This window comes from Balearica regulorum, chromosome 25 (assembly GCF_011004875.1).
Source record: "Balearica regulorum gibbericeps isolate bBalReg1 chromosome 25, bBalReg1.pri, whole genome shotgun sequence".
Classification (NCBI taxonomy): Eukaryota; Metazoa; Chordata; class Aves; order Gruiformes; family Gruidae; genus Balearica; species Balearica regulorum.
The window spans coordinates 6,536,561-6,549,476 of record NC_046208.1 but is presented as its reverse complement, the minus strand read 5'-3'; the positions used below and the strand labels follow the sequence as shown (position 1 = coordinate 6,549,476).

The window sequence follows — 12,916 nt, the reverse complement described above, 5'->3', positions numbered from 1 at the left end:
TTACGGTTAGATTTAGGGTTAGGGTCAGGGTTAGTGCCATTAGGGTTAGGGTTTGGGTTAGGTTTAGGGGTTAGGGGTAAGGGTTAGGGTACAGGGATTACGAGTAGCATTAGGGGTTAGGTTTTAGGAATAGGGTTATGTTAGGATTAGTGGTTAATTGGTTAGGGTTATGGTTAGGGGTTAGGGTAAGGGTCAGGGTTATAGTTAGGGGTTAGGGTTAGCGTTAGAGGTTAGGTTTAGGGTTAGGGTTAAAGGGTTATGGTTAGGATTTGTTAGGGTTAGGTTTGTTTAGGGTTAGGGTCAGGGTTAGGTTTAGGGCTAGGTTTGCGGTTAGGGTAAGGGTTAGGGGTTAGGGTTGGGGTTTAGGGTTAGTGACACTTAGGGCTAGGGTTTGGGTTAGGGGTTATGGTTATGGCCGTTAGGGTTAGGTTAAGGTTAGGTTTAGGAGTTAGAGGTTAGGATTAGGGGTTAGGTGTAAGGTTAGAGCTACTTAGGGTTAGAGTTGGGTTTGGGTCATTAGGGTTAATGGTTAGGGGTTACAGTTTAGTGTTTGGGTCAGGGTCAGGTTTAGGCTTAGGGCTACGGTTAGGGTAAGGGTTATGGTTATTGTAAGGGTCACGGTCGGGGTTAGGGTTACATTTAGGGGTTAGGGTTAGGGTCATTAGGATTAGGGTTTCAGTTAAGGTTAGGGTTTAGGGGTAAGTGGTAAGGGTTAGGGATAGTGTTAGGGGTTAAGGTTAGGTTTAGTGCTAGGTTAGGGTTACGGTTAGTGTTAAGGTTAGGGTTAAGGGGTTAGGGTTATGGTTAGAGGTTAGGGTAAGGGATAGGGGTTTTGGTTAGGGTTCAGGGTGAGAGTTAGGGGTTAGGCTTAAATTTAGTGTTAGGGTTCAGGTGTTAGGGTTAGGGGGTTAGGATTATGGTTAGTGACACTTAGGGTTCGGGGTTAGTGTTAGGTGTAGGGTTAGGGTTTAGGGTTAGGGCCATTAGGGCTCGGGTTAGGGCCATTAGTGTTAGGATTAGGGTTAGTCTGATTAGGATTGGGGTTAGGGCTAGGGTTAGGATTAAGTTAGGGTTAGGTTTAGCAGTTAGGGTTGTTTTCAGTTAAGGTTATGGTTAGGGTCAGCGGTTAGGGGTTATGTGGTAGGGTTAGGGTTAGTGATAGGGTTAAGGTTAGTGTGAGGATTAGTGGTTAGGAGTTAGGGCTAGGGTTTGAGTTAAGGTTAGGGGTTTGGGTTAGGTTTAGGGGTTAGGGCCTTGTGTAAGGGTTAGGGCCATTAGGGTTAGGGCCTTGTGTAAGGGTTCGGGCCTTGTGTAAGGGTTAGGGACATTAGGGATTTGGGGTTAGGGGATAGGTTTAGGGTTAGGGTTCAGTGTTAGTGGTTAGGGTTTAGGGTTAGGGGCTAGTGGTTAGGTTTAGTGATACTTAGGGTTAGGTTTAGGTTAGGGGTTAGGGTTAGGGCTTAGTGTTAGGTTAAGGGTTAGGTTTAGGATAAGGTTACGGTTGTGGTTAGGGGTTAGGGTTAGTGATACTTATGGCTAGGGTTAGTTTTAGGGGTTAGGAGTTAGGGCTAGGGGTTAGGCCCATTAGGGTTACAGTTATGGTTAGGGTTTAGGGTCAGGAGTTAAGGGTTTGGTTAGGTTTGGGGTAGGGGTTAGGGCCATTAGGGTTAAGGTTAGGTGGGGTTAGGGAACAGGCTTAGGGAATAGGGTCAGGCACTAGGGTAAGTGTTAGGGGTTAGGGTTAGGTCCACTAGGGTTAGGGCTAGGGGTTAGGGCTTAGTGATACTTAGGGTTAGGGCTAGGGTTAGGGGTTATGGTTAGGGCCATTAGGGTTAGCGTTGGGGTTAGGTTTAGGTCTAGGAGTACATTAGGGCTAGTATTTGGGTTAGGGTTTAGGGGGTTAGGTTTAGGCTTATTGACACTTAGGGTTAGTCTTAGAGTTAGGAGTTCGAAGTTGGGGTTAGGGGTCAGGGTTTGGGTTAGGGCCATTAGGGTTACAGTTAGGGGTAGGTTCATTAGGGTTAGGCATTAAGGGTAGGGTTATGATCAGGGTCAGGGTTTGGGTTAGGGCCATTAGGGTTAGGACCATTAGGGTTAGGATTAGGGCCATTAGGGTTAAGGTTTAGGGTTAGGGCCATTAGGGTTAGGGGTAAGGTTGGGGTTAGGGTGTTACGTTTAGGGTTTAGGGCTAGGGTTAGGGGGTTATGGTTAGGTTTAGGGTTAGGATTATGATCAGGGTCAGGATCAGTGTTGGGGTCAGGATCAGGGCCGTTAGGGTTAGTGACACTTAGGGTTAGTGTTGGGGTCAGGGTTTAGGGTTAGGGCCATTAGGGTTAGGATTAGGTTAGGGTTAGTGGTTAGGTTTAGTGGTTAGGTTGAGAGAATAGGGTTAGGTGTTAGTTTTATGGTTAGGGTTAAGTTTAGGGGTTAGGGGTTAAAGTTAGTGTTAGGGCCACTAGTGTTAGCGTTACATCAGGTGTAGTGTTAGGGTTTAGGGGGTAGGGTCATTAGTTGTAGGGTTTAGTTGTTAGGGTTAGGGTCAGGGTTAGTGTAAGGGTCAGGGGTAGGGGTTAGAGTTGAATTAGGGTTAGGTGTTAGGGTGGGGTTTGAGTTTAAGGTTAGGGGCAGTAAGGTTAGAGTTAGGGTTAAGGCCATTATGGTTAGGTCATTAGGGTTAGGGGGTTATAGTTAGGTTTAGGGTTAGTGATACTTATGGTTAGAGTTTAGGGTTAGCGATTAGGAGTTAGGGTTAGGGTCATGGTGACAGGGTTAGGGGTTATGAATATGTTTATGGTTAGGGGTAGGGTTTGGATTAGTGTTAGGGGTTAGGTTTAGACGGTAGGGTTAGGGCTACGGTTAGGGGTTAGGGTTCAGGGTTAGGGGTTGGGGATAGGGTTAGTGACACAAGTTTAGGGTTAGGAGGTAGGGTTAGGGTTAGAGATTGGGGTTAGGTGTTAAGGTTAGGGCCATTAGGGGTAGGGTCATTAGGGATTAGGGACCAGAATGGGCCAGGTTGGAGTTACAACCCTAACCCCTGACCCCTAACCCTACAACCCTAACTCTAACCCTCTTTAACCCTAACCCCTAACCTCTAACCCTCTTTAACCCGAAACCCTAACCCCCTAACTACTAAACCCTAACCCCAATGGCCCTAACCCTAACAACCCTAACCCTCACCTTAACCCCTAACCCTAATCCTACCCTAACCCCTAATCCTAGCCCTAACGGGTAAACGCTAACCTTAACGCTGTAACCCTAACCATAATGACCCTAAGCCTAACCCCTAACCTTTACTGTACCCCTAATCCTGTTCCCCAAACCTAACCCTCACCATAAGCCTAACCATAATCCTAAAGCAACCCTAACCCTAATCCTAACCTGAACACTAGCACCACAGCCTAAGACCAATTTTAACCCTAATGGTCATCCTTACTGTTACACTAACAGTAAACCCTGACTGAAAATATCTGTGGAGAAGTTACCATTGCTCTATGCCTCTTTTAGCATGCAGCTGAAAGACACAAAACATCTAGGAGTTCCTACCAGAGAAAAGCTGCAAGCACCGAAAAGTGTTTCTTCCAGGAAAGATGTATCATTACCATATGCACAGCTCTAATAAAAGAAAAAAGACATGCTTTGCTCCCACACGCAAGGGAAACAGTTCTGGTAGGTGTTTCTTGCTGGAAATCTGTCTCCTGAGCCTATACACAGCTCTAATAACTGAAAATGTCCAGACTTTGCTCCAAGTTTCAAGGTGAACAGCTCCGATATAGGTGATTCTTCTCTGAAACCTGTCTCATCGCAATAATCACATCTCTACCAACACTAGGCCTGCAGGCTCATCTGGGGACCGAAAAAGCCCGTGGAGAACTTACCATCTCACTTTTTGTATTTACAACCAAGGCGCAGAAAAACACCAAACATCTAGCAGTTATAGCAGCAAAAAACTGAGCGCGCTGAAAAGTGTTTCTTTCAGGAAAACTTTCTCCTTGCCATATACACAGCTCTAATAACAGAGAACAGCCAGGCTTTGCTCCATGACACAAGGAGACAGCTCCAAAAGGTGATTCTTCCCTGAAACCTGTCTCATCGCAACATTCACATCCCTACAAACATTAGGCCCGCAGGCTCGTCTGGGGACTCAAAAAGTCTGTGGACAACTTACCATCCCAGATGAAACGTCCCAGACCCAAAAGCTACTTTCCTGAAATCTGTCCTATAGATGCATTCACAGCCCTAATAAAACTGGGGCTGCAGATTACTAGAAACATTGAAAAAAAAAATACAAATTTTGACTTACCATCTTACCGGATGTCACACGACTTCGAGATTAAAAATTAAAAATGTCCAGGCCCTACTCCCACACAAAAGGTCCCAGCCACAACAGCTCTTTCTTTCCTGAAACCTCCCTCATGGTCCCATTCACAGCCCTACTAACACTGGCGTTCCAGGCTAGTCTATGCATTGTAAAACTCCAAATTCACAAATTAGCATGTCTCTGGCCATCAGCAACCTTTGAGATTGAAATGTGAAAACGTCCAGGCCCTGCTCCCAGACGAAAGGTCCCAGCCCTGAAAACTGTTTGTTTCCAGAAACTTATCCTATGGCCCCATTCACACTGTTAGTAACTCTGGGGCTGCAGGCTGCTTTAGGCATCCAAAAACTTTGAGTTGCAACTTATCCTCTCGGTGGCCGTTGATCGGCTTCAAGATTGAAAACTGAAAATGTCCAGGCCCTGCTCCCAGACACACAAGACATTTGTTTCTTCAAAATTCTCTCCTGGCCACATTCACAGGCCTATTAACACTGGGGCTGCAGGATACTTCAGGTAACCAAAAACTCCAAGGTGTGACTTATCATCTCTGTAGCCGTCAATGGGCACGGAGCTTCAAAATTGAAAACGTCCACGCCGTGCTCCCAGACATAAGGTCTCAGCCCCACAAGACGTTTGTTTCTTCAAAATTCTCTCATGGCCACATTCACAGCTCAAATAACTTTGGGGCTGCAGGCTACTTTAGGCATCCAAAATCTCCGAGGTGTAACTTAGCATCTCTCTGGTCATTGACCAGCTACAAGCTTCACAACTAGAAAATGTCCAGGCCCCGCTCCCAGATGAAAGGTCCCAACCATGAATAGTGTTTCTTTCCTGAAACCTCTCTCATGGCCCCATTCAGCGCTCTAATAACTTTGGGGCTGCACGCTACTTTAGGCACACAAAAACTCCGAGGTGCGACTTATCTCTGTAGCCATCAACAGGCTTCGAGATTGAAAACTGAAAACGTCCAGGCCCTGCTCCCAGATGAAAGGTCCCAGACACACAAGATGTTTGTTTCTTCAAACCTCTGCTGTGGCTGCACTCACCGCTCTAATAACTTTAAGGCTGTAACTTTCCTTAGGCATCCAAAAACTCCAAGGTGTGACTTCGCATCTCTCTAGCCATCAACGGGCTTCGAGATTCAAAAATGAAAATGTCCAGGCCCTGCTCCCAGACGAAAGGTCCCAACCATGAATGGTGTTTCTTTCCTGAAACCTCTCTCATGGCCCCATTTACAACCCTACTAACACTGGGGCTGCAGCGTACTTTAGGGATACAGAAGCTCCAAGGTGCAACTTAGCATCTCTCTGACCGTCAACAGGCTTTGAGATTGAAAAATGAAAATGTCCGGGCCCTGCTCCCAGACGAAAGGTCCCAGCCCCACAAGACATTTGTTTCTTCATACCTCTATCATGGCCCCATTCACAGCTCTAATAACTTTGGGGCTGCACGCTACTTTAGGCATGCAAAAACTCTGAGGTGCAACTTAGCATCTCTCTAGCCGTCAAGGGGCTTCGAGCTACAAAACTGAAAACGTCTAGGCCATGATGTCAGATGAAAGGTCCCAGACACACAAGACGTTTTCTTCCAAATTCTCTTATGGCCACATTCACAGCTCAAATAACTTTGAGGCTGCTGGATACTTTGGGGAACCAAATACTCCAAGGTGTGACTTAGCATCTCTCTAGCTGTCAAGGGGCTTCGAGCTACAAAACTGAAAATGTCCAGGCCATGATATCAGACGAAAGGGCCCAGCCCCACAAGACATTTGTTTCTTCAAACCTCTGCCATGGCCCCATTTACAGCCCTACTAACACTAACCTAACCCTAACTGCCCTAACCTTAACCCTAACTCTAATGGCCCTAACCCTAACAGCCCTAACCCTAACTCGCGCCTTAAACCCAAACCCTACCCTAACCCTAGCCCTAACTCTAAACCCCTTACCCTAAACTAACCCTTACCCTGACACCTAACCCTAGCCCTACTCTAACCCTAACCATAATGTTAGCCCTAATGGCCCTAAACCTAATGGCCCTTATCCTAACCCCTAAGCCCACACCTAACCATAACCCTAACTTAACTCTAACCCCTAACCCTAATGGCCCTAACCCTACCCCTAACTATAACCCTAAAGCTAACCCCTAACCCTAACTCCTAAACCTAACCCTAAAACTAACCCTACCTCTAACCTCATCCTAACCTTAAGCCTAATGACCCTAACCCCTAATCCTAACCCTAGTGTCCCTAACCCTAACGGCCCAATACCTAAACCCTAACCCTACCCCCTAACACCAAAATCTAACTCTAACCCCTATCCCTAATGCAAACCTAACCCTAACACAAACCCTAATGGCCCTAACCCCTAAGCCTAACGGCCCTAACCGTAACTCTAACCCTAATGGCCCTAATCCTAACCCTAATAGACCCAACCCTAAAACCTAACTCAACCCTAACCCCATACACTAACACTAATCCTAATTCCTAACCCTAACCCCTGTGCCACTAACCCTAAACCTAACATTAACCCCCTAACCCTAACCCTAAACCTAACCCTAACCCTTACCCTAAACCCTAACCCCTCACCCTAACCTTAACCCTAACCCCTAACCCTAATGTCACTAACCCTAACCCCTAACACTAACCGCTAACCCCTAAGCCCTAACCCTCAAGCCTAACAGCCCTAACCCTAATCACCCTAACCATGACCCTAATGCTACCCCTTAACCCTAACGCCCTAACCCTTAACCCTAAACCCAGCCCTGACCCTAACCCAAACCCCTAACCCTAACCCCTAACAGTAACCCTAACCTCTAAGACTAGCCCAAACCCTAACCCCTAACCCTAACGGCACTAACCCTAACCCTGACCGTGACTCTGACCCATAACCTAACTATAAGCCTAACTATAACCCTAACCCTTACCCTAACTGTAAACATAACTCTAATCCTAAACACTAATGCTAACCCTAACCCTAAACACTTACCCTAACCTAATCCTAACCCTCACCCAGCCCTAACACTAATCCCCATCCTCTAATCCTAACCCTACCTATAACAATAACCTTAACCTAACCCTAAACCTAACCCTAAGCATAAATCTGCACCCTATCCCTGGCACCAGCCCTAACCCTAACATTTACCCCTAGCCCTATCTATAAACCCTAATCCCAAACCCTAACCATAACTCCTAACATTAAACCTAATCCTAACCCCAAACTCCTAAACCTAACCCTAGGCCCTAACCCTAATGGCTCTAGAACTAATCACAAACCTAATAAAAACACTAAATGCTAACACTAACCCTAACACTAATCCTGAACCTAACCTCTTCCAGGAATCTGCTGGAGTGCTTTGGGCTGTTCGGAGATGGCTGAATTGTCAGGTAGCAGCCCCAGACTCCTCTAAGGTGGTTTTCCAAGGCATTTTATCTGTGTTGGAGGCAGGTCCAAGACTGCTAGCTCCCCAGGACTCCTCCCAGGAAGCTCCAGAAATTCTTGGCCAGCCCTTGAGACAGCTGACTTGGGCAGGTAGCAGGCCCGGACTCCTCTAAGGTGGCTAGCAAAGGTGTTTTGTCTGGGTTGGAGGCAGGTCCAAACCCAGTAGCTCCTTCAGAGTCCACCCAGGCAGCTCTGACAAGTGATGGCATCTCCTGCAGAGCATGCAATTTGGCAAGTAGCAGCCTCAGACTCCTCTAAGGTTGCTTCTCAGTGAGTTTTTTCCATCCTGGATGCAGATCAAAGGTCCTGACCTGATCCTAACCCTTATCCCTAACCCTAATCTCTTACCCTAACCATAGCCCTGATCCTAACCCTAACTCTTTACCCTAACCCTATACCCCTGACCCTAACCCTAATTCTAACCCTAACCCCTTACCCTAACCCTACCCCTGACCCCTAACCCTGATCCTAACCCTAACCCCAACCCCTAACTTCTACCCTAACCCCTAAGCCATAACCTTTACCCGAGGGGGTTGTGGCCGAACTTTGACCAGGTGTCCTTTGACCCCATGAGCTTTGACCCTATGACCATTGAGCTTTGACCAGATGTTCTTTCAACCTTTGACTCCGTGAGCTTTGAACTTTTACCCCATAAACGCTGACCTTTTTACCATGTGAGCTTTTACTTTTGACCCCGTGGACTTTGACCCTGATGACCCTTGATCCACATGCACTATGACCCTTGACCCCTTGACCTTTGTCCCATAAACTTTGAACTTTGACCCCGATGACCCTTGATCCACATGCACTATGACCCTTGACCCCTTGACCTTTGTCCCATAAACTTTGACCTTTGACCCCATTAACTCTGACCCTCATGAAGTTTGACCACTGACCTGGTGACCTTTGACCAGGTGTCCTCTGACCCTGTGACCTTTGACTCCCATGAACTTTGACCTTTGTCCCATAATTTTTGAAGCCATTAGCTTTGAACCCAATGACCTTTGACCCAAGAACATTAGCCCCAATGACCTTTGACCCCTAAACTTTGACCTTTTACCCCATAACATTTGCTCATTATGCCCATGACCTTTGACCCTGTGACCTTCAACCCCATTAACTCTGACCCTGTGACCCTTGATCTTTGAGCCCCATGATGTTTGGCCCCATGGCTTTTCACTTTGACCCCATGATTTAGGACCCCTGACCCCCATGGCCTTTGACCTGGTGATGTCATGACCTTTGATTCCCATACACTTGGACCTGGTAACTTTGTGACCCTTGTCCTGGTGACCTTTGACCTTAATGGCTGCCAGCCTTATTATATTACTGTAATATTTAATTCTAACCTTAATTGACCAACTAATTGCTGTATTTTAGCTGTAAATGGTGGAACTGGAGGATTTCCAGGTCCATTGGAGGACTTGCAGTCATAGCAGCTACTGTTTCTGGGCAGAATTGGAGGACTTCTGGTGTTCTATGGAGAACTTCCAGTCATAAAGACTCAGTTTCTAGGGAGATGGGGGACTTCAGGTTCTTTCAGTGCATCTACCACCATCCAGCCAAAAAACTGAAAAACATCCAGCCCTTGCTCGCAGACAAAAGGTGACAGCTCTGATAGTTGTTTCTTGCTGGAAACCTATCTCATAGCCCCATTCACAGCCCTACCAACACTGGGGCTGCAGACTCATCTAGGGATGGATAAGCTCCGCAGGGCGACTTACCATCTTTCTACACAGCTACCAGCATCGAGTCAAAAAACTGAAAAATGTCCAACCCTTGCTCGAGACAAAAGCTGTAAGCTCTGAAAGGTGTTTCTTCCCTGAAACCTGTTTCATCGCCCCTTTCACAATTCTAACAACATAAACCGTCCAGGCTTTGCTCCCAGATGCGAGGTGACAGCTCCAATAGGCGAATCTTCCCTGAAACCTGTCTCACGGCCCTACCAACACTGGGGCTGCAGGCTCACCTAGCCACCAAAACAGGCCCAGGGGTGACTTACCCTCCTTCTTGACATGTACCAACATCCAGCCAAAAAGTACTGGGAGTACTGATGCCATGGGCTTGTGGGAGTTGTTGAGTTATTGGGGAAACTGTTTTGGGGACTGGGTGCACTGGGGATTATGGGGGGTGCTGGGAGTTACTGGGTGCACTAGGGGTCATTTGGGAGACGGGGCTTATGGGGGGGTGACTGGGGATTACTGGAGGTACTGGAGTCACTGGGAGCTGTTGGGGGGACTGGTGGTTACTGGGAGAGCTGGGATAGGGACTGGATGTTCTGGGGAAATGGGGTTAGGGGGAGACTAAAAGTTACTGAGGAACCTGGGGGTTATGGGAGGTCTGGGATGGAGACTGGGTGCGCTGGGGAGTTACTGGGAGTACTGGGGGACTGGGATGGGGACTGGGTGCTCCTGGGTGGACAGGGGCTGCTGGGGCGAGTACTGGGCGATACTGGTGTTAACCCTCCCATAGGCGCTCGATTGAGGCTGCCTGCTCCCGCAGGCCGGCTCGATTTCCCCGCCTGGCGGCTCGGTAGTCGTCTGGCCGTGCCTGTCACCGTCGGCACGCAACTGGCCGCGCCTGCGGGCTCCGGTGTCGAGTTGGCTGCGGGGCGGAGGGGCCCCGCGCATGCGCAGCGCCGCCGGGCCGGGGAGCGCGGGGGGAGCCCCCGCCGCCGCCTCCGCCATGACCAACGGTGAGGGGCGGCACGGCCTGGTCCGGGGCGGGCTACGGCTGCTCGGGCTCGGGTCCCCCGGGGCGGGGAGGGGGGAGACCGGTCGCTCGGACGCTGGGTCGCTGGAGGAAGGGAGCTGGGAGGCCTGAGGGGCGGTGGGGGGAGCGAGGAGGCCGGGGTCCCTTTTGGGGGGGGCTGGGTCCCCCAGGGGTGGGGGTGAGCTGGGAGGTCTGGGTTCCTCTCAGGGGGAACTGGAAGGCCGGTGTCCCCCCCCCCGGGGGGGGGTGCGGAGCTGGGAGGTTGGGATCCCCTTTAGGGGAGAGGGTGCTCAGAGGCCGGGGTCCCTCGGGGAAGAGGGGAGGAGCTGGGAGGTCTGGGTCCCCCTTGAGGCGGGGGGGGCTCGGAGGCCGGGGTCCCTTTGGAGGGGGGAGCTGAGAAGTCTGCATGCCCTGGGGGTGAGGGGGAGCTGGGAGGTCTGGGTCCCCTTTGGGGGGGAATCTCAGAGGCCAGGGTCCCGCTGAGGGGGGAGGGGAGGAAGTTCAGAAGCTGGGGTCCTTTCGGGGGGCTGAAGCTGGGAGGCTGGGGTCCTTTTGGGAGGGAGATGCTGAGAAGTCTGGGTCCCCGGAGGGATGGGGGGGAACTGGGAAGTCTGGTTCCCCTTTGGACAGGGGGAGCTTGGAGGCCGGGGTCCTTTGGGGGGCTGAAGCTGGGAGGCCGGGGTGCCCCCGGCTGCCCATGCCCCTCCATGCAGTGTACTCGCTGGACGGGCTGCTGGTGTTCGGGCTGCTCCTGGTCTGCACTTGCGCCTACCTGCGGAAGGTGCCGCGCCTCAAGGCCTGGCTGCTCTCTGAGAAACGCGGCGTCTGGGGCGTCTTCTACAAGGGTGAGATGAGGCCGTTGGGATCCAGGATGGGGACATGAGCGTCCCCAACTCCCTCCACCGCCCAGCCCGGCTCACCCTGCTCTTCAACCCTACAGCTGCTGTCATTGGCACCCGCCTGCACGTGGCCGTGGCTGTCTCCTGTGTCCTCATGGCTTTTTACGTCCTGGTGGTGAAGTGACCCCGCGGGCACACGCCGGGAGTGGCAACGACGACGACAACCAGAGACTCTGGTACCAATCCCAACTGCTCCGGCACCAGCCTGGACCCTGCCAGCGGTGGTCCTGGGGAGCCGCTATGGCTCAGCACCCTGCTTAAACCCACCTCATCCCGCTCAGCGGGGCCAGGCAGCGATGGATGCCACCCGGCCACCTTTAAGCTGCTGGAAAGAGAGCCTGGGGGCGGCAGGGAGGGGGCTCGGCAGGCCCCTCGACAAGAGGGAAGATGCGGCTGTGCCTGATGAGCACCTTCTCCCGACACTGAACACTATGTCCTGGTGGGACCATGGCCCCCTCCTCACCGGTGGGATTTCCCCGCTCCCCTGGGAGCATGTGGGGTCCCTCGGTGGGGGTCTTCCCCCTGTAGCTGTGGGGTTTGTCACCCCCCCTGGTTTGTGAACACTGGACCACAATGTGCAAATAAAGTGGGGGTTGCCCTGGGGGGGAGCGATGGCTTTTTTCTGGGGCAGAGGGTCCTGTGGGGCGAGGGGCTGCTGTGGGGCAGGCTCCTGTGGGGTAGGGGGGTCCCGTGGGGCTCCAGAGTGGGGGGGCTGCTGTGGGGTGAGGAGCTCCTCCTGCCCCATGGGGCATGGGGGGTGAGTGTGCAAGGTGCACACGCCATGTGTGTCTGTAGGGGAGGGGTGTGCAAGGCCACACACGTGTGTCTGTGGGTGATAGGGTAAGGCTGGGATGCACATCCTCACCTGTGTGTGCATGCCCGTGGGGGTGAGCATGCAAAGCGAGGCTGTGTGCATGCATATGCACAGCACGGGCAGGCAGGGCCGCAGTGCACGTGTGTGCACGTACACACGGGGGGGGGGGGGGGGGGGGGGGGCGCGTGCCCCGTGCACACGCGTGTGTCCGGCCGTGTGTGCCCCTGCGGGGCGGGTCCTCCCGCCGCCAGGGGGCGTGCTGGAGGGGGCGTGGCCCGCACCACCTCTTCCCGTCGTGCCTCGCGCGGCCCCGCTATAAAATGGCGGACCGGGGCGCGGGCTGGTGGGGTGCGGCGGCGTGTGGTTCGCGTGGGTGGGCGTGCAAGGCGCGTGGAAGGCCCGTGTGTGCGTGTTTGTCGGTGTGCGTGTGCGTGTGCAAGGCGGATGTGTGATGCGCGCGCCAGCCCCAACCCCCTACACGTTGATCTTATTCGATCGGCCGGGCCTGGCCGGGCCGAGGTGAGAAGAGCAGCGGCGCCGCGAAGCCCACGGGCGCTGTGCGGTGGCCGGCGGCGGGCGGGATGAGTCGATCAGATAGGCGAGGCCGCGGCCGCTGAGCGCCCTGCGATTCTGACCCGCCGCCGGGACCAGCCTGCCGCCTCACGCGTGGGAACAGGACACGGGGCCTGCTTCCCGCCCCGCCCCCCCGCTTTTTACAAGCGCCGTGCAACGCGTGGGA

The 12,916-nt window shown here is 52.1% G+C and overlaps 1 protein-coding gene and 1 non-coding gene across 2 annotated transcripts; both read left to right on the top strand.

Moving 5' to 3' along the window:
* The first annotated feature begins 10,377 nt into the window (after nt 1–10,377).
* TMEM167B (transmembrane protein 167B) lies at nt 10,378–11,965 on the top strand. Its single transcript, XM_075775919.1, has 3 exons — nt 10,378–10,447; nt 11,178–11,309; nt 11,405–11,965. Exons 1-3 carry the CDS (start codon nt 10,381–10,383, stop codon nt 11,485–11,487), a joined length of 282 nt encoding a protein of 93 aa, XP_075632034.1. The 5' UTR covers nt 10,378–10,380; the 3' UTR covers nt 11,488–11,965.
* Nucleotides 11,966–12,496: 531 nt separating this feature from the next.
* LOC142605220 (small Cajal body-specific RNA 2) lies at nt 12,497–12,816 on the top strand. Its single transcript, XR_012838952.1, has one exon.
* The last annotated feature ends 100 nt before the right edge of the window (nt 12,817–12,916 follow it).